This window comes from Nomascus leucogenys, chromosome 22a (genome assembly GCF_006542625.1).
Source record: "Nomascus leucogenys isolate Asia chromosome 22a, Asia_NLE_v1, whole genome shotgun sequence".
Classification (NCBI taxonomy): Eukaryota; Metazoa; Chordata; class Mammalia; order Primates; family Hylobatidae; genus Nomascus; species Nomascus leucogenys.
The window spans coordinates 134,464,756-134,484,416 of NC_044402.1; the positions used below are offsets into that span (position 1 = coordinate 134,464,756).

General features: G+C 38.6%; 1 protein-coding gene across 4 annotated transcripts in view; it reads left to right on the forward strand.

Annotated features, from left to right (window-relative positions):
• TRPM8 (transient receptor potential cation channel subfamily M member 8) overlaps positions 1–18,182 on the forward strand; it is a 100,319-nt gene extending 82,137 nt beyond the window's left edge. For 2 of the 4 annotated variants that reach the window (XM_003278553.4, XM_030803469.1), the window contains 4 exons: positions 6,449–6,548; positions 7,675–7,708; positions 14,185–14,277; positions 16,907–18,182. In XM_003278553.4, the coding sequence (XP_003278601.1) occupies positions 6,449–6,548; positions 7,675–7,708; positions 14,185–14,235 (185 nt within the window). In that variant the 3' untranslated portion in view covers positions 14,236–14,277; positions 16,907–18,182. The remainder of the gene's footprint in view (positions 1–6,448; positions 6,549–7,674; positions 7,709–14,184; positions 14,278–16,906) is intronic. The other 2 variants (XM_030803467.1, XM_030803468.1) reach the window with 1 other exon arrangement.
• The last annotated feature ends 1,479 nt before the right edge of the window (positions 18,183–19,661 follow it).

The following is a 19,661-nucleotide window of genomic DNA, read 5'->3' on the forward strand; positions in this document are numbered from 1 at the left end:
GCCCTGGCCCTGTGTGGATGTTTTAAAAATGCATAAACTTGGCTCTAGAAAATGACCTTTGGCAATTTGGGATTGAAAAGGCTTCCTTGATATTTATAAATTATTCAGTTATCTTGTTACAGTCAGGGAGGAAAAATATCTTTTCCTCTACCTATCTTAGGCTCATGGCTGAGATCCCTATAACAAAAGACAGAGTAACAAGAGGAAAGCATAGAAATTTAATATAAGTTTTATGTGACATAGGAGCCTTCATAAGGAAAGGAAGATCCAAAGAAACAACTTTTTTTTTTTTTTGGAAATGGTGTCTCGCTCTGTCCCCCAGGCTGGAGTGCAGTGGCGCAATCTCGGCTCTCTGAAACCTCCACCTCCCGAATTCAAGCAATTCCCCTGCCTCAGGATCCCGAGTAGCTGGGATTACAGGTGTGCACCACCACACCAGGCTTATTTTTCTATTTTTAGTAGGGACGGGTTTCGCCATGTTGGCCAGACTGGTCTTGAACTCCTGACTTCAAGTGATCCACCCACCTCAGCCTCCTAAAGTTCCAGGATTACAGGCGTTAGCTACTGTTCTCAGACAAACTTGAACATTTTTAATAGTAAGTTTAGTGAAGAGTGGAAAGGTGTGGAGAAATAGGATAGGGCAAACAGAGTATGATCCCACGGTAATAAACTGGGAAACCTAGCAAGCCCTATGCATTCACATTTCTGTCTGCATCCCTGTGTCTTTGGAGATGAGGACACTGTTTTCCTTTAGGTATAAGGAGTGTGCCTCTCACATGAGGGTCCTATGACCTGCTGTAGGGGAAGGTCAGAAAATCCTTCCTAGGTGATATGACCTGCTTCAGGGGAGAGGGGCAGGAAAAGTGAGATCAGAGAGACCTTCCTGATTGTGTGGTTTTTCTCCAATCCTTTCAGTTTAAAATATTCAATATGCCATGGTGCCATATTTTGAGGTAGTGTGTCCTAAACCCTATCATCACTTATATTCTGGACAGCCCCCAGAAACCGTGAAAAAAATGCTCATAAAATGTCTAAGTAGGGGAATAAAAGTTAGAAAGGAACATCATTGAGTTCTGATAAATTTCAGAAGCAAGAGTCTACCAACCTCATTTCCTGCCACAGTCCACTTTGGCAGAGTTCTGTAAAACGCACCCCACACTACCCACAGATCTAAATTGGAAAATTGAGTGAGCACAAGGATGGGTGGAAATTGTGCAAAGGCAAGAAAAGCACAGCATGAAAAGGAGCACCCCCCCTTAGCACCTATAAAAATAAATAGTGTAAAAGCAGTCCTCTTGCAGGACGGGGTCAGTCCTGCACAAACATGAAGTCTCAGTTCTGGGGATGCAGCCATGAACAAAAGCACATGGGCTGGGCCTGGAGGCCATCATTTGGTGGGAGCTGGACCAGAGGTGAGGTAGATAATTTGGCGGAGAGACTGCAATGCAGTGAGTGAGGGGGCCTGGGAGAGCTGATTCAACAAATACGTGCCAAGAGCCTACCACATGATAGTGGGCCCTGGGGATTTGGTGCTAAATAAGCTAGAAGCTCTCTGTGCCCTCGAGCAGGGCTCATCATCTGGGGGAGTGGGGAGCAGAGAATGAAAATGGAAAAGCCTTAATTAAAAAGTGTGGGAAACACTAATTTTAGGGAATGTGCAGGGGGTTGTGATGGCCACAGAGAGGACATTTAAACCCTTGACTAGAGTGCATCAGGGAAGGTTTATGGAGGAAGGGAATGTTCAAGCTGAGACCCAGAAGATGAATTGGAGTTAGCCAGGCAAAGAGGCAGAAGCTGAGATGGCACCACAGAGCGAGGAGTGGGCAGAGGGAGGAGGGAGTTAAGAGAGGTAGGAAGACAGGGGAGAGAAGACCTCAGGACTGAGGGTTGCAGGAGATGAGTGTAAGGCTTGAGCTGTATCATACAGCCACGTTTTAGCTCCATACAGTCCCCTTCCCCCTGCCCTCAGCCCACCAAGTCACAATGAATCCCAGAGGAAGGAAAAACTGTAGACAGGAGACACGACAGTGCAAGAAATGGTGACATGAACCATGAAACATACATCATGACACCTCTTTGATGACTGGACTTGTTTCCCTCAAGGCGGAAATGAGCAAAGAAACTCCCAGGGCCCGTGTGGGGAGACCCGCAGGTCACCACATGGAATTAGGCTTCTCAGACCCCGATGCTCACTCCTGTGACTTGGGGAAGATGTTGGCGGAGGGGAGGGTTGTGAGATGCCCCCCGCCTCTACCTGGAACTCTACTGAAAAAAGAAAAGTCGCTGTTAGATAGGAAATTTGGAGTCAAGGGCAATTTGGAAGTGGGAAATCTAGGGAGAATCCAGTACACGTGACTAAAGGAATAGGCTTAGGTGGTCCTTCTCTCTGCTTTTTTTTAAAATCCTCATTCTACTGTTCACAGGTGTTGTGTCTTTCAGTGGCTGCTGGACAGGTGTTGCCTTCTGGTTTTTTTTTTCCTAAGGGTATTTGATAAAATGGTCACTGACTGCCACCACTGGATTCATGTTCCATAGAGGGCTGATTATGCCTGTGCCTTTAGTGTAATCTCAAATATTTTGAAGATTCAGAAAGTAAAAATATAAATTTTGCTAACCTAGACATGGTAATTGGTGGCAATTAAGAAAAATTTAACTTGCCAAGAAGCATAGTTTTTTGTGGGGTTCTTGAACTACTTAGAAAAGGAGACAAAGTACTCATAAATATTACTTTAAATATTGATCATAACATATTTCTGTGCTCTCCCTATAGCTGTGAGCCCCTAAAGTCTGGCTTTCAGAATATAAATGTATTCACGACCCCGAACTCGTGTCATATCTTAAAGAACCATCATAGTCAACTCTTTTAACAGCATTATTTTAAGATGTTAAATGTCACTTTGGGGATGTCATTAACGATCACACATATGTAATTGCTGTTCTTAATGAAAAAAGTGTTTTGACGATTTGGATAAGTTGCTGTCTTTCTTTCCATCATTTTGCCTTGAAAGACAAAGTGAGTCAATTCTAACTAAAAGCACAAAAAGTCTTTATATCAGGGAGAGGATTTGGAAGTTCAGATCTGGAATTTGACTCAAAAATGGCACCCAGATACTAGAAGCACTTAATGACATGCCTCAGGACTCTCGTTGGCGCTGTCTTGAAGCCATGTCATGGCTGGTGGCTATAGGACCTGGGAGAAGACTTAGGGGGCCATTCTGTGCCTTCAGGTAACAGAAGTCCTATAAGCATCATACTTTTTTTTCTGAATGATTCAGGGGAGAAAACAAACAATGGATAAAAGTTGCAGTGGGGAAGATTTTGATTCAGTACAAAGAACAATGTCTAACAGTGTGGGCTATCTGGAATTGAGATTAATTGTTCTGTGGAGGTGGTGAACTGCTCATCACTAGTGGGGTTCAGGTTGAGGATGTGTGGGAGGAGGGGCTGCATGGGATAAAGGTCCATTCTCCAAAGATACACTGTACTCAGTCCAGGATCAGGGGAATTAGGAAATTCAGTGTCTAAATAAGGACAAATCAGTACTCCAGATTAGGGGTGAGGTTGAGAAGGCAGGACAAAATTCATTACATTCCCCTAAAACTTAATTAATGATTAAGCACAATATGACTATAAAATGGAAACAAATCCCCCAATTTGGTCAGCAAATGAAAAGGGGCTTCAGCACAAGGAAGACACCAGATAAGTCAGACATGAAAGAGTGAATTTGGACCTGTCTCCCTAGTGGGCCCCTGGGAGAGTGGCGATCTCATAATAATCAGAGAAATGGTGTGTTTAACTGTTGACATTATCCCTCTTCAGACAGTTTATGTTCTCGGAAGAAACAAAGAAACACTGAGAATAGGAGACAGCAGAAGGACAAGATCTTTCTCCACCCTCGGGTGGTGTGGTGGTAATGGGACAGAGAGCCAAGAGCCCCACTTTCTAACTGCAGACTACCCAGGGTGCCTGGTCACTGCCTGCTCATTTTCTTCTCCTCCTTGGAGATGACTAATGCCTGAAACCACAGCACTTGGTGGTTGCCAGAGCCTCTAGCTGGCAATTCATTTCCTACATGTACTTTGCTTTGCCTCCAAATGATGGCGACGTCATGGGTTTAATTTTGAAATTGTTCTTCTTTGGAGAAAGATGCAAGATTTTTCAAATGACTTTCAGAAAAGTAGAATCCAAAGTTTCACTTTTGGCACTTTTTTTGGTGACATCTTCAAGTAATAAAAAAGTATGCTACCCAGTAATTGCTTTTTCATAAAATGTATTATTTTTCATGATTCGGAAAGCAATCCATATTCATTATAGGACATTTGAAAAATATAGAAAAGCACAAATAAAGATGAAGAGCACATGTAACCCACCATCCAGACGAAATATTGTCAACACAGTGGTGTTTATTCTGTTATTTTTGTGTGGGTGTATAGTAATTGGATTGCTCTACGCACACACATTCATAATCTAACTTGCTCATTTAACTAACAATACATTGCAAACTTTTTCCATATCCACAAATAGCCATCTAATCTATATGACAATCTTCAACTGTGGAGTAGTATTCCAGCCTATGGATGCACCATAATTAATCAGTTCCTTGTTAAACATGTAGATTGTTTTGATGCTTTTGCTAGCATATAATGCTATGTTAAAGAGTTCTATGCATTCATTTCTGAGCACATGAATACATTTTTCCTTTGAGTTATTTCTAAAGAGAAATTTCTAAATAAAGGGTATGCACCTCTTAAGTCTTTGTATATTGGCTGTCCCCCTCCTCCACCTTCTGGTCCCCCATTACCCTAAGGCAGTAACAATTGGCAGATTTGCCCCCTTGTATGGGAGGCCTATTTCTTCACGTTCTTGCCAACACAGGATATAGTCATTACTTTACTGCTGATTTTCCAGTATGGTTAGTGAAAATGCGATGTCATCATTTCAGTCAGCATTTCTTTGACTGTTACAGAGGTTGGTCATTTTTTATTTTTATTTTTTGGTCATTTGTCATCCTTGCTCTCTGGCTGTCTGTGTCCGGGAGTGTCTACCCTTTCCATGCTGATTTTTAAGCACTGCTGTTGGACTCTCTTATTGATTTTGTTTGAAGAAAAGACATTGAAACTTCCTTGTTGGGAAAAATACAATTCAAAAAATTAGTTAAGAATTATTTTGTAAAGTGAATAACCACACTTAAAAATAAAACCATATTTGCTATGTAGAATTTGCTTAAATCGAGGCTGGCCACAGTGTCTCAAGCCTGTAATCCCAGAACTTTGGGAGGCCGAGGCAGGTAGACCACTTGAGGTCAGGAGTTTGAGACCAGCCTGGCCAACATGATGAAACCCCATCTCTACTAAAAATATAAAAATTAGCTGGGTTTGGTGGTATGCGCTTGTAGTCCCAGCTACTTGGGAGGCTGAGGCAGGAGAATCGCTTGAACCTAGGAGGCTGAGGTTGCAGGGAGGCAGAGGTTGCAGTGAGCCGAGATTTCACCACTGTACTCCAGCCTGGGTGACAAGAGCGAAACTTCATCTCCACACACACACACCCACCACCCCCCCACACACAGAATATGCTTAAATCCAGCCACATGCATATTGGTTCTGTCTTTGACCCCCAATTAATTCTTTTTAAATCCAGAGAAATCTTGTAATTATTCCTAAACTCTAACATGTTGATGAATACATTTAAATGGTAACTCAAAAGTTAAAAACAACATCATTTTATTCCAAATGGACACCTGTGTGAGCATATGTGCTCTCTTGTCCCCGTGAATTTGTGTGGAGGTTTGACGTCCATTGCATTCGTACCTGAAATGTAGGTGACATGTGGATCTGTTCTTTTGTTTTCCTGTCATCTGAAAGGCTCAGGCACCATAAGAAACTGAACTAAAAATCTTACTGGAATATGTCCCAGAACAATCTTATGGCATGCCCTATCTTAGGTGAATTTTCTTTGAGGTCCACAGCTCATGTTTCAGAAGGACAGCAACAATGCCTTGGGCTTATTTTCCTCTCCTCCAGAGCTCCTACCCCAGTTTTAGGTTGAGAGTAAGTACACACTTCATCGGCAATTATCCAGCTGAATTGTTTAGCATTTTTATGTCATCGAAATGGAAGAAGAGCACATATCAAATGTGAGAACTAAATTCGTTAGTGGAATGATTTTGCTAAGTCACAAAACACACAGATAGGATTTGGGTCGATTATTTAGAATAAAGATTGCATTCCTATTTCACACAGGCAGCTCCAATTCTTCATTGTTAGGAGAAAGCCATTACTATTCCATCGCTCCGATGCTGTCACTAGGAAGTAACATTAGTCGGACCAGACTGTGCAGGATGAATCTCATTCTTAGTTCTACAGTCTCACAAAATGCCTGGAAGATCTTAATTTAGGAAGCAAGGGGCAAATGAAACAATTTGAATGTTTTCTTTTTCTCATTATTCAAGGTTTCAAAAATGAGGACAACGAGACTCTGGCATGGGAGGGTGTCATGAAGGAAAATTACCTTGTCAAGATCAACACAAAAGCCAACGACACCTCAGAGGAGTATGTCAGACATCCCTTTCTGTTTTGCAAGGCTCCCTCTGTAGACATAAGCCCACAGAACGTAGGCAGCTTATTTGAGCAAACTCAGTAAAGAGCATTTTCAACAGAGAGCAATACCACCACAAATATATTACCTGGGCAATTGAAGATGACAAACACATAAGTGTGTGCCAGCCTTTGGAGAAGGGGAGAAAACACCCACCTACTATCTCAATTGCCCTTCAAGGCCCTGGGAGAGAGAGAGGTATTTGAAGCCTGCAGGGCAGGGCCATGGAACTAGGTAACGAGAGGGTGGGTCCCCTGCTGTGGCTGCAGAGGTGGGTTCTGGCAAGACTCACAGGTCATGGGCCATTGGCATTATCTTGCAAGTGCCACACACCTATTTATCTTTGTGGTGAAGAAGTACAGAGATTAGAAGATAGAAAAACCATTTTGTTGATCTGTTACAGGCTGCCCCTGAAAAATTCTGAATTCATTTATGAATCACATGAAGCTGTTATAAAATCCATGTAATTAAGAAATACATTGATTCAACATCTTATATAAATAGATAAGTCATAGCTAAGTCTGTAGGTGGCCCACAAGTAATGTGTTGTGAAGTCTATAGAGCGTGCTCTTATTGTAAATGTTAACGTTCTTCACTGACAGCTGTCACTCTTCCTCAGGGTTCAAAACACACCTCAAGTTTCACTCTAACAAAATATGAGTATATATAAGCATAACTAATACCTTTGCTGGGTTCAATACAGCTATTGAAAGAAGCATGGGATGCTCATGCTTTTTTAACAACAGAGATGGTGTCATAAGCTCTCCTCCGTCCCTAGACTCTGAGATCTAGGTTTTGCAAGGGACAGACAGACTTACAAGTCATTTTTCACCACCCTATCAACAGAAATAGCATTTACGTGCTGTGCTTCTAATTGCGATGAGATAAAATTCTGCTTTGTTTGGGTACTAAGAAGAAAATCAGAAAGAAAGGTAAATGCAGCTGATCCTTGATTTAGCTAAGACTGAAAATGACTTGTATTCTGTACTTTAATTTAAAAGACTGCAAAATGGAGCCTAATAGCCCTCTCTCAATCTATTTTTCTCTTGTTCACTTTCTTTTTCATTAACTTCTTTGCAGAATGAGGCATCGATTTAGACAACTGGATACAAAGGTATGGTTCTGTTAATAGTTTGAATTTTTTTTTTTTTTTTGGTCACTAATACTTTGAGCTTTCAGCTAGAGACCAGTAGTTGTGGTCAGAAAATAAAAGAAGTTATATTCAGCTTTCTTAATTCACTGTCTAAGAGCGGGGTGCTGGAATGGTGTTGCTTCTCATGCTCTAAGCATCTCCCAGGGAAGAGTCTTGAAGTCCCACTTCCATGATGTCTAAAATCTTTTCTGTCTTATCTGACTCAGGGCCCCCTCTTCTCTTTCTTTCAGCTGTGGAGGCAGGTGAAGATGCTTAAATTATAGGGAACATAAGGAAGGCTCAAAAGAGCTTTTTGGGAGCCAGTGTGCCTTGATGTTAGTCTTTGCTGCCACTCTGATTCGTTGCCTGTTTTATTTGGAGGGCACTGGAAATGCGTGAGTACGCATATGAACACCAGGCATAGACAGAGTGTGTCTGACCTCACTCTGAGCTGGGTAGCTGAAAGTATAATCAGGTTCAAATCACAATCAGAAATCACAATCGATTCATATATGGTAGATCCCTGCTAGGCTCTGAAGAGGAGACGATATTCGGTATTCTATCACGTTATTTTGAGAATGGCATCCCGGATGATGACATTCATAGACCTCCCAGTGTTGTGGTATTTGGTGGGTAGACAGGACCCCATCTGGTTTGGCAAAATCTCCACCACCCAGTACCTTGTCCACAGTAGAGCCGTAATAAGTGTTTATATTGAACGAATAAATGAACAAAAGGGGTCCTTTGCAGAGCTCTCATATGAGAATTTATCTGTTTACGGTTTCTTGTTTATTTATTTGTGTTATTTACCCTCAACATTTAAAAAATCTAGGCAGTAGTTGGCAGCTGTGAAGGCCGTAAGTCTAGAGAACCGTGGGTTGTTATAAGCAGCTGAAATGAGGGGCAGCATGAACCAGAAGAGAGCCCAGTGGGAAGAAGTGGGGGAGTCTGGATTATTCTGCCTGGGAACTTGCTTGCCTCTTTATAGAGCTGGATTTTATTCCCATGCAAGGGAAGGCTTGGGGAGTTTTAAAACCCAAGAGAGACCTATCTGGAATCCTTTCACAGTGCTCTCTGAGTGATCAGAATGGTCGTGGAGGAGAGGCTCCAGCAATCTGGTTGGGGAGTTAGATGCACTAGGAACTCTTCTACGTGGTGTGTTTGTAGAGAAAACAGTCTGTTTTAATTTGTTTTGTTTTTTACTTGAGAGTTTATTTGGGGTGACTTCGGAGGGAGCTAATGGAAAGCCATCTCAGGGTTTGGGCAAAAGCTTCCCCAAGCCACACCTCATCCTGACCCTGCTGTGGGACATGCAGAGAGTGGACAGAGGAGGACAGCAACAGTGGATGCAGGAAGAGAGGGACAGGATGGGAGCCTTGGCCCCATCAGAGGAGGAGGCAGTAGAATTGTGGAGACAGGACCAGCAGACCTGACTCCTAGGGTCCAGGAAATTCGTCAGCCTGGACCCCCACTGCACAGCGCAGAGCCTCGGCCATCACTCAGGAGGTCCCACCGCCTCCCTCCCCTTCTCCCTTTTCCCCTGCTGTCTGTGTCTTTTTTTAAAATTGCCCCCTCTGTCCTCTTACCTCCCCTTCTGAACAACCAAAAAACCCTCCTTCTTTTTACTCACACATAATTTTAGAGATAATCTTTTGTTTCTCAAGAAAGCTTTTGGAGTCTTTTAAATTTATTTTTAAACAGCTTTATTGAGATATCATTGACATATAAAATTATATATATTTAAAATGTACAGTTTGATACTTTGATGCATGTATACATTGCAAAATGATCACTACAACCCAGCCCAGCTAATTAACGTCGTCTTACTTCTACATATTTACCATCTGTGAGTGTTGTATGTACGTGTGAGGGAATTAGATTAATTTAAAATCTCTCCTCCTGGCAAATTTCGTGGGTACAATATTGTTAACTATTGTCACCATGCTGTACAGTTGATCTCTAGAATTTATTTTGCATAACAGAGACTTTCTGCCCTTTGACCAATATCACCTTATTTGCCCCTTCTTCTTAGCCCCTGGCAACCACCATGCTACTCTGACTTGATGAGTTTGACTCTTTTAGATTTCACATATAAGTGAGATAGCGCAGTATTTCTCTTTCTGTGTCTGGCTTATTTTGTTTAGCATAATGTCCTCCAGCTCCACTTATGCTGTGGAAAATGGCAGGATTTCTTTCCTTATTTTAAGGCTGAAAAATATTCCATTATAGGTATGTACCACATTTTCTTTATCCATTGATCTCTTGATGGACATTAGGTAGTTTCCATATTTTGGCTACTGTGAGTCATGCTGCAGTGAATGTGAGAATGTAGATATCTCTTTGTGAGCCCGATTTCAATTCTTTTGGATCTAAACCCAGAGGTGGGATTGCTGGATCATATGATAATTGTATTTTTATTTTTTTGAGGAACTTCTATACTGTTTTCCATAATAGCTATATCAACTTACCTTCCCACCAATAGCGTACAAGAGTTCCCCTTTTCCCACCTCCTTGCCAACACTTATCATCTGCCTTTTTGATAATAAGCATCATAACAGGTGTGAGGTATGGTCTCATTGTGGTTTTGATTTGCATTTCCCTAAGTGTTGAGCACCTTTTTATATGCCTGTTTGACGTTTGAATTTCTTCTTTTGAGAAGTGTCTGTTTAAGTTTTTGCCCACTTTTTAATCAGTTTATTTGTATTTTTGGTATTGAGTTGTATGAGTTCCTTATGTATTGTGGATATTAGGTTCTTACTGATAAATGGTTTGTAAATCTCTTTTTCCCACTTAATAGGTTGCCCTTTTATTTTATTTGTTGCTTCCTTTGTTGTGAAGAAGGTTTTGTTTTACATAATCCCACTTGTTTGTTTTTGCTTTTCTTGTCCTTGCTTTTGGAGTCATATCCAAAAAAATCATTGCCACGACAAGAGTCAAGAAGGTTTTCCCCTATGCTTTCTTCTAGGAGTTTTACAGTTTCAAGTCTTATGTTTCAGCCTTTGATCCATTTTGAGTTGATTTTTGTGTGTAGTCTGAGATAGGGGTCCAATGTTATTCTTTTACATGTGGATATCCAGTTTTTTCAACACTGTTTATTGAAGACTTTCCTTTCCCCACTGATGCCTTTGGAGAAATCAGTTGGCTATAAATATGTGAATTTATTTCTGGGCCCTTTATTCTATTCCATTGGTCTATAGTCTGTTTTTATGCCAGTACCATACTGTTTTGATTAGTTTAGCTTTGTAATATAATTTGAAGTAAGTGTGATGCTTCCAGCTTAGTTCTTTTTGCTCAAGATTGCTTTGGCTATTCAGAATCTTCTGTGGTTTTATATAATCTTAGGATTGTTTTTTCTATTTCTGTAAAAAACAAAAGCCCATGGCATTTTGATAGGGATTGCATTGAATCTGTAGACTTCTTTGATTAGAATGGATATTTTGGCAATATTCATTTTTTCAATCCATGAACATGAAATGTTTTTCCATTTATTTGTGTCTTTTAAAATTTCCTGGCCGGGCACAGTGGTTCATGCCTGTAATCCCGACACTTTGGGAGGCCGAAGCGGGTGGACCACGAGGTCAGGAGATCAAGACCATCCTGGCTAACACAGGGAAACCCTGTCTCTACTAAAAACACAAAAATTAGCCGGGCGTGGTGGCGGGCGCCTGTAGTTCCAGCTACTCTGGAGGCTAAGGCAGGAGAATGGCATGAACCCGGGAGGCAGAGCTTGCAGTGGGCTGAGATCGTGCCATTGCATTCCAGCCTGGGAGACAGAGCGAGCGAGACTCCATCTCTTAGAAAAAAAAAAGAAAAAGAAAAAGATTTCCTTTATCAGTGTTTTATAATTTTCAGTGTACCAGTCTTTTACTTCTTTGTTAAATTTGTAAGAATTTTATTCTTTTTGTTACTTATATTAATGGATTGTCTTCATAATTTCCCTTCTAGATAGCTCTTTGTTGGTGTATAGAAATGCCATTAATTTTTGTATGTTGACTTTGTATCCTGCAAATATACTGAATTTATTTATGAGTTCTAACAGTTTTTTTGTTTTGTTTTGTTTTGTTTTGTTTTTTTTTTTTTTTTTTTTTTTTTTTTTGAGACAGAGTCTCTGTCACCCAGGCTGGAGTGCAGTGGCGCAATCTCGGCTCACTGCAACCTCCGCCTCCTGGGTTCAAGCGATTCTCCTGCTTCAGCCTCCTGAGTAACTGGGATTACAGGCGTGCGCCACCATGCCCAGCTAATTTTTGTATTTTTAGTAAAGATGGGGTTTCACCATGTTGAGCAGGATTATCTCCATCTCCTGACCTTGTGATCTGTCTGCCTTGGCCTCCCAAAGTGCTGGGATCATAGGCTTGAGCCACCACGCCCAGCAGTTCTAACAGTGTGTGTGTGTGTGTGTGTGAGTGTGTGTAGTCTTTAGGGTTTTCTTCATATAAGATTATGTTATGTGCAAACAGATAATTTTACTTTTTTCTTTTTTATTTAGATGCCTTTTCTTTTCTTTTTTTCTTGTCTGATTTCTCTGGCTAGAACTTCTCATGCTATGTTAAATAGCAGTGGTGAGAATGGGCATCCTTGCCTTATTCTAGATCTTAGAGAAAAAGCTTTCAGCTTTACCCCATTAAATATGATGTTAGTTGTGGGTTTTTTCATATATGGCCTTTATTGTGTTGTGGTAAGTTCCTTCTATATAGATTTTGTTGAGAGTCTTCTTTTTCCCTTTATCATGAAAAGACCTTGAATTTTGTCAACTGCTTTTTCTGTATCTATTGAGATGATCATGTGGTTTTTGTCTTTCATTCTGTTAATGTAGTGTATCACACTGATGAATCTTCATATGTTGAACCACCCTTGCATCCCAGTGCTAAATACCCCTGGGTGGTGGTGTCTCCATGGATCCTTTTAATATGCTCTGAAATTCAGTTTGCTAGTATTTTATTGAGATTTCTGTATCTATATTCCTCAGGAACATTGGCCTATAGTTTTCTTTTCTTGTGTTATCTTTTTCCAGCATTGGTAAAAGAACAATGTTGGCCTCACACAATGAATTTGTACTTGTTCCCTTTTCTATTTTTTGGAAGACTCTAAGGTTTGGCATTTGTTCTTTGACTGTCTGCTAGAATTTACCAGTAAGCCATCTGATTTCCCAAAAGGCATCCTGGGCTTTTCTTTGTTGAAGCTTTTTGATTGCTGATTTTTATTTTCTTCATTTGTTGTTTGTCTGTTCAGGCTTTGTATTTCTTCTTGATTCAGGTCTTTGTAAGTTGTACATATCTAGGATATTTCCATTTCTTCTAGGTTATCCACCTTGTTTGCATATAATTGTTCATACCAGCCCCTTCTGATCCCTTTCATTTCTATGCCCTCTGTTGTAAGGTTGTCTTTCTCATTTCTGACTGTATTTATTTGTGTCTTCTTCCTTTTCTTAAAAGGTTTGTTGATTTTGTTTATCTTTTCAAAAAACCAACTCTTACTTTCAATGATTTTTTTCCCATTGTTTTTCAACTCTCTTTTTTAAAAATGTATTTTGCTCTTGGAGTTTTTGCTCTACTTTAAACAGCTTACTAAAGTCATTTTACTATTAACAAATACAAGGCTCTCTCAAAAGCTCCTATAGGGAATACAAAATTTCCCCATCTCCTTATACCAGAAAACAAAGTTATTTACAATTCATCTTAAGTCTGTAAGTATGGATCTTACTATGCCTTATTTATTTTAGGAAGCCATTAGCACTTATAGTTTCATTTTTTTCTTTTATTTTTAAAAAGTTAAAGTAAAAGGTTACTACTGGAATTAGCACAACTTAAATACAGATTTTTTTTCTTGAGTGAGTGATAAAGCAAATTAGAAACCAAACTGTACAGAAATTGCTTTTAGCAAATGTAGTAATATGACATGTAATTTAAAATGACTTCATGTATCTTTTGTAATAAATTTGTGAAACATGCATGGATCAAGATTAATTTCATTATGCCTTTGACTTAAATTATCTGCTGTTTTTGTGTGTGTGGGGAGATCTTTTATTTGCAAAAATTTGATTTCTTAGTATCACATTATTTTTATTAGTATTATACTTTTACCAAAGCAAAACTTAATTAGTATCTTATAATTTTATTAATGTTAGTTACATAGAACATTATTCTTTTTACATATTATTTGTTTGTATTATTGCAATCTATTATCTCGATTTGGGAGCACTAATGATTTGGATCTGAGTAAAGTTAATATTAATTGGTTTACTAATTGGTTACTAATTACTAGTGATATGATTTTAGAAAGTAAGCAATGATCAGGATCTGAAATATCACATGCCACTCTCATTCTGCCTTAGTTTAGATGTGCCATGCTTGCTATTTAGTAGACATGTCTGTTTCTTAGAAAAGTCACAGAGCAATAATTTAAAAATGAAAGTTGGAAAATTTATCTTAAGACCAGTTCTATTTTTTTCTCTTTCCAAGCTTAATGATCTCAAGGGTCTTCTGAAAGAGATTGCTAATAAAATCAAATAAAACTGTATGAACTCTAATGGAGAAAAATCTAATTATAGCAAGGTGAGTCATTCTAATAGCTTTTTACTTTGCTTCGAAGATTTGCATCTTTTAAGACTAATTTAAAATCATGATTTTTTCCCTCAGTTATTTTATTTCCAAAAATTACCAAATTTGAAAATAACGCATTGTACAAAAAAAAAAATACAGAGATAGAGAAAGAAACAAGTTGAAGTTCCTCCTCACATTACCTTCCCTACCAATTTTGCTCCCCACACCAGGGGTTAGCATTGCTAGGGGCAGGGTATAAGTATCTTGTCCTGTAGGACCTTTTAAAACACTTGCAACCTATACAGCTATTTTGGTTTGAATTGAAACAAGGTCACACTGTTCCAAGATCTGCCATTTTTTAATCTTCCTTAATTCTGTATCAATGTATTTACAGATCAGCCCCAAAGATGTCTTATTCTCATATTATATTTATTACTATGAATATAACAATATGTTAATCATGTTTTTACCAACAAAAAATGTTTTAGTGAGGCAGTCAAGGTTTTTAACAATAGCTCTTTTGCACAATAAAAATACAATTCAATTAACTGGCAAAATTTAACCCAAGGCTTTGCTCCATGGTCTTACCATTTGCTTTTATTATGTTTTCTCATTACCTGTCCAAATCTTAAAACCAAATGTTAAGAATGTTTTTAGGGACATTTCGAGTTAGGAAAAAAACAGCAGTGGGCATTCCACTGGATTAGAATTTTTTTTTTTTTTTGAGAAAGCAAATTGAAAGGAATGGAAACATAATTAAGAATTCTCTTCTTTCTCCTTCCTGTCTTCCCTTCCTTCCATGAGTATTTATTGAGTACCTGCTCAGTGCTCAGAACTGTGCTGGCCCTGGCACTGACCTCATACACTGACCACTGTCTATGCATTAAGTACTTAAGCTGCAGAAATTCCTGTTCATGGGGTGATTGTGCTATAGGGGAAATCATGTTGCATCAGGTTCCTTTCAATCTTTCTGGTCTCAGAGTTCTTTTCCTTGGGTTCTGACAGTTATAGCTCATATTAAAAAGCACTGTATTATGGAGGGCTTTGTTAGAGCAAGACTGATGCATATTTGATGTAATCTGAAAGGGAGGTACAGCCTCCTAATGTGCTCAAGAAAATAAGCCTTGCATATTAAGGGAGAACTTATTTCAACTTTTTCATAATCATGTTTAATGAAAACACTATTAAACCTTATAATAAATTACAATTTGGGTGTTGAAACACATGCCATCTTGTTTAGTTTATCTGCTAAAATATAGAAAAAAAAACCAGCAACGGATAGAACAACTAAAATGGTACAAATCTAAAGGTGATTAAAGAGTTGTAATAATCAGAAGAGAGTCAGATTCAGATACGCACATCTCCCTCTTAAATCTCCAATCTTCTCATCTCTCATTCTTTCTCATATGTGCTGACTGTGTAAAATGGGCAGACAGACTGATTACCTATCAACTCACCCTTTGTTTAACCTTAAACTTTTATTAACATATTGAGAATTAAGTAACTGATGAATGAAAAGGAACTAAGAGAAGGATATCACTTATTTTTTGTGTGTGTGCGGGTGTAGACATTTGCATCTACACAGAAAAAAAAAAAGAGGAGCAAAAGAGCCCATGAGAAAACAGGTGCCCCAAAATTCAGAACCACTGGTGGCCTCAGAGACAACAAATTTGGCATGTCCAATTTTTTGTATGCTTTTTACTTCTAGATATAAGATCATTTTTTGAATGTTGTGTTTGTCATATCCTTAAAAACATCACTGAAAATATAACTTTATAGGCAACCAGCTAGGTATACTCTGCCAGCGTCTCCCTAGGTTTCTTTCTCTAGAGGGGTGAGGGTAATCTTTCCCTGGCGTAGTGGCCAGGGAAGACAGGGTCAGTCTCTTGCGAGAGTGAACTGGAAACCGTCTGATGTAGGCGAGGAGCTGACCCTGGGGGCAAGCCTTTACCAATTCCCCTGTCTCCATCCCTGAATCAACCTTTGATCCAGGAACTTGGAATGAAATAAACAGATAATTGTCTATTTTTTTCCTTCTCTTACACCAAAGTTGAAAGGAAGTAAGAATCCAGGGCGAGAGCAAGCCATTTGTTTTCTCCTATTTTTATACTTCAGCAGTGGGCACCCTCCCTGAAGATGATGGGAATAGACCTTACCTTAAGGAAGCTCCCTGGAAGTTGTTCATTTCCTGCATAATAATCCGTTGATTCTTGCATTTGCTGCACTTACGTTCTAGTTCATTAAAAGAATCTAGGCTGTTCTTTGGGGGACTCATTATAAACCCACATTTTTATAAGTTATTTCAGTTTTAATTCAGTTTTTAAAAATTTATGCAGAAATCACTGAGCAAATAAAATGCTCAGAAACGTTCTGGATTTTAACCTAGATTGAATGAGTTGAGCCTTGATCATTCAACCTTAGTCACGCAGCTCACACCGACAAATTGGTCAGAATATACATCTTTAAGAGAAAAAAACATTCTCAGAGCTGCTTCTATAAAAAAAAAATCTCTCAACTTTGGCGGTATATTTGGATCTATTCCCAGTATATTCCCAGTATATTTTGAAGCAAACCATATCCTGCCTGAGAATGGAAGTGGGAAATCTATTCTTAACACAGTGTTCTTTCTTTGTTTTCACAGATCATATTAAGGAATGCTGATGAACAATTTTGCTATCGACTACTAAATGAGCGATTTTCAGACCCCTGGGTACATGGTGGATGATTTTAAATCACCCTAGTGTGCTGAAACCTTGAGAATAAAGTGTGTGATTGGTTTCACACTTGAAGATGGATATAAAGGAAGAACCTTTCCTTTATGTGTTTCTCCAGAACGGTGCCTGTTTCTCTCTGTGTCTCAATGCCTGGGACTGGAGGTTGATAGTTTAAGTGTGTTCTTACAGCCTCCTTTTTCCTTTAATCTTATTTTTGACGAACACGTATATAGGAGAACATCTCTCTTATGGATAAGAACCTGGTCATGCTTTACTCCTGTACTGTTATTTTGTTCATTTCCAATTGATTCTCTACGTTTCCCTTTTTTGTATTATGTGACTAATTAGTTGACATATTGTTGAAAGTCTCCCAAATTAGGCCAGATTCTAAAACATGCTGCAGCAAGAGGACCCCACTCTCTTCAGGAAAAGTGTTTTCATTTCTCAGGATGCTTCTTACCTGTCAGAGGAGGTGACAAGGCAGTCTCTTGCTCTCTTGGACTCACCAGGCTCCTATTGAAGGAACCACCCCCATTCCTAAATATGTGAAAAGTCGCCCAAAATGCAACCTTGAAAGGCACTACTGACTTTGTTCTTATTAGATACTCCTCTTATTTCTTATTTTTCCATTAAAAAAATAGCCTGCTATTATAGAAAATTTAGACCATACAGAGATGTAGAAAGAACATAAATTGTCCCCCATTATCTTAAGGTAATCACTGCTAACAATTTCTGGATGGTTTCTCAAGTCTATTTTTTTTCTTTGTATGTCTCAATTCTCTTTCAAAATTGTACAGAATGTTATCATACTACATATATACTTTTTATGTAAGCTTTTTCACTTAATATTTTATCAAAATGTTTTTATTATATTCATAGCCTTCTTAATTAAACATTATATCAATAATTGCATAATAGGCAACCTCTAGTGATTTCCATAATTTTGCTCATTGAAGGCTGTTTCCAGTTGATCACTGGGATGAGCATCTTTGTGCATGAATCTTTTCGCTGTATTTTGGGAAATTTTCCAAGGTTAGATTCCAATAAATATCTATTTATTATTAAATATTAAAATATTTATTATTAAAACCATTTATAAGGCTTTTTCATAAATGTATAGCAAATAGGAATTATTAACTTGAGCATAAGATATGAGATACATGAACCTAAACTATTAAAATAAAATATTATATTTAATCCTTAGTTTAAGAAGAAGTCAATATGCTTATTTAAATATTATGGATGGTGGGCAGATCACTTGAGGTCAGGAGTTCGAGACCAACTTGGCCAACATGGCAAAACCATGTCTCTACTAAAAATAAAAAAATTAGCTGGGTGTGGCGGTGCACTACTGTAATCCCAGCTACTCAGAAGGCTGAGGTACAAGAATTGCTTGAACCCGGGAGGCAGAGGTTGCTGTGAACCAAGATTGCACCACTGTACTCCAGCCGGGATGACAGAGTGAGACTCCGACTCAAAATAAATAATAAATAAATAAATAAATAAATAAATAAATAAATATTATGGATGGTGAAGGGAATGGTATAGAATTGGAGAGATTATCTTACTGAACACTTGTAGTCCCAGCTTTCTCTGGAAGTGGTGATATTTGAGCAGGATGTGCACAAGGCAATTGAAATGCCCATAATTAGTTTTTCAGCTTCGAATACACTATAAACTCAGTGGCTGAAGGAGGAAATTTTAGAAGGAAGCTACTAAAAGATCTAATTTGAAAAACTACAAAAGCATTAATTAAAAAAGTTTATTTTCCTTTTGTCTGGGCAGTAGTGAAAATAACTACTCACAACATTCACTATATTTGCAAGGAATTAACACAAATAAAAGATGCCTTTTTACTTAAACGCCAATAATGAACTAAAAGGGAATCTTGTTCATAGGGCCAATCAATTCATGGTTTCAGATGCTGACAGCAGATGGGCAAAATTTACATGACAAAAATCGTCAATGAATGAAATATTCAAAATTTCTCTATTAGTGAAAGAATGTCACTTTCACTTCACCATGGCAACTAAAATGTCTGCCTTTTCTGAAACCAGAAGAGGGTAATGTCGTCTCCATGCTGACTGGAAAAATAAAGTCTGTGGATTATGTAAGATTGTGCAGAAGCAACAGCCTCAACCTCTTACCCTCAATTCAAGTAGGAAATTTGAATAAAACCAGTAAATTAAATCTAAAACTTCCCAGAAGTCGTATTTAGCAAAACCTATCTGATGATCCCCTTTAAATGAATTTGTCCTTATATTCATATTTCCATTGACTGTTTCTGTTAGCTTCAGAAATAGGCCTGTGAGTACATCAGTATCAGCTGCAAAAGAAATCCTCCCGTTGACACTAAAGGTAGAAAACTTGCCCAATACTGAGAAGCAACCTGCATTAGAGAGGGAACTGTTACATGTTTTCAACCCAGTTCATCTGGTGGATGTGTTTGCAGGTTACTCTGAGAATTTTGCTTATGAAAAATCATTATTTTTAGTGTAGTTCACAATAATGTGTTGAACATACTTCTAATCAAAGGTGCTACATCCTTGTGAATGGTACTAAATGTGTCCTGTGTACTTTTACACAACTGAGAATCCTGCAGCTTGGTTTAATGAGTGTGTTCATGAAATAAATAATGGAGGAATTGTCATGTGTTGCTTTTGTCATTTTATTGAGAGTGAC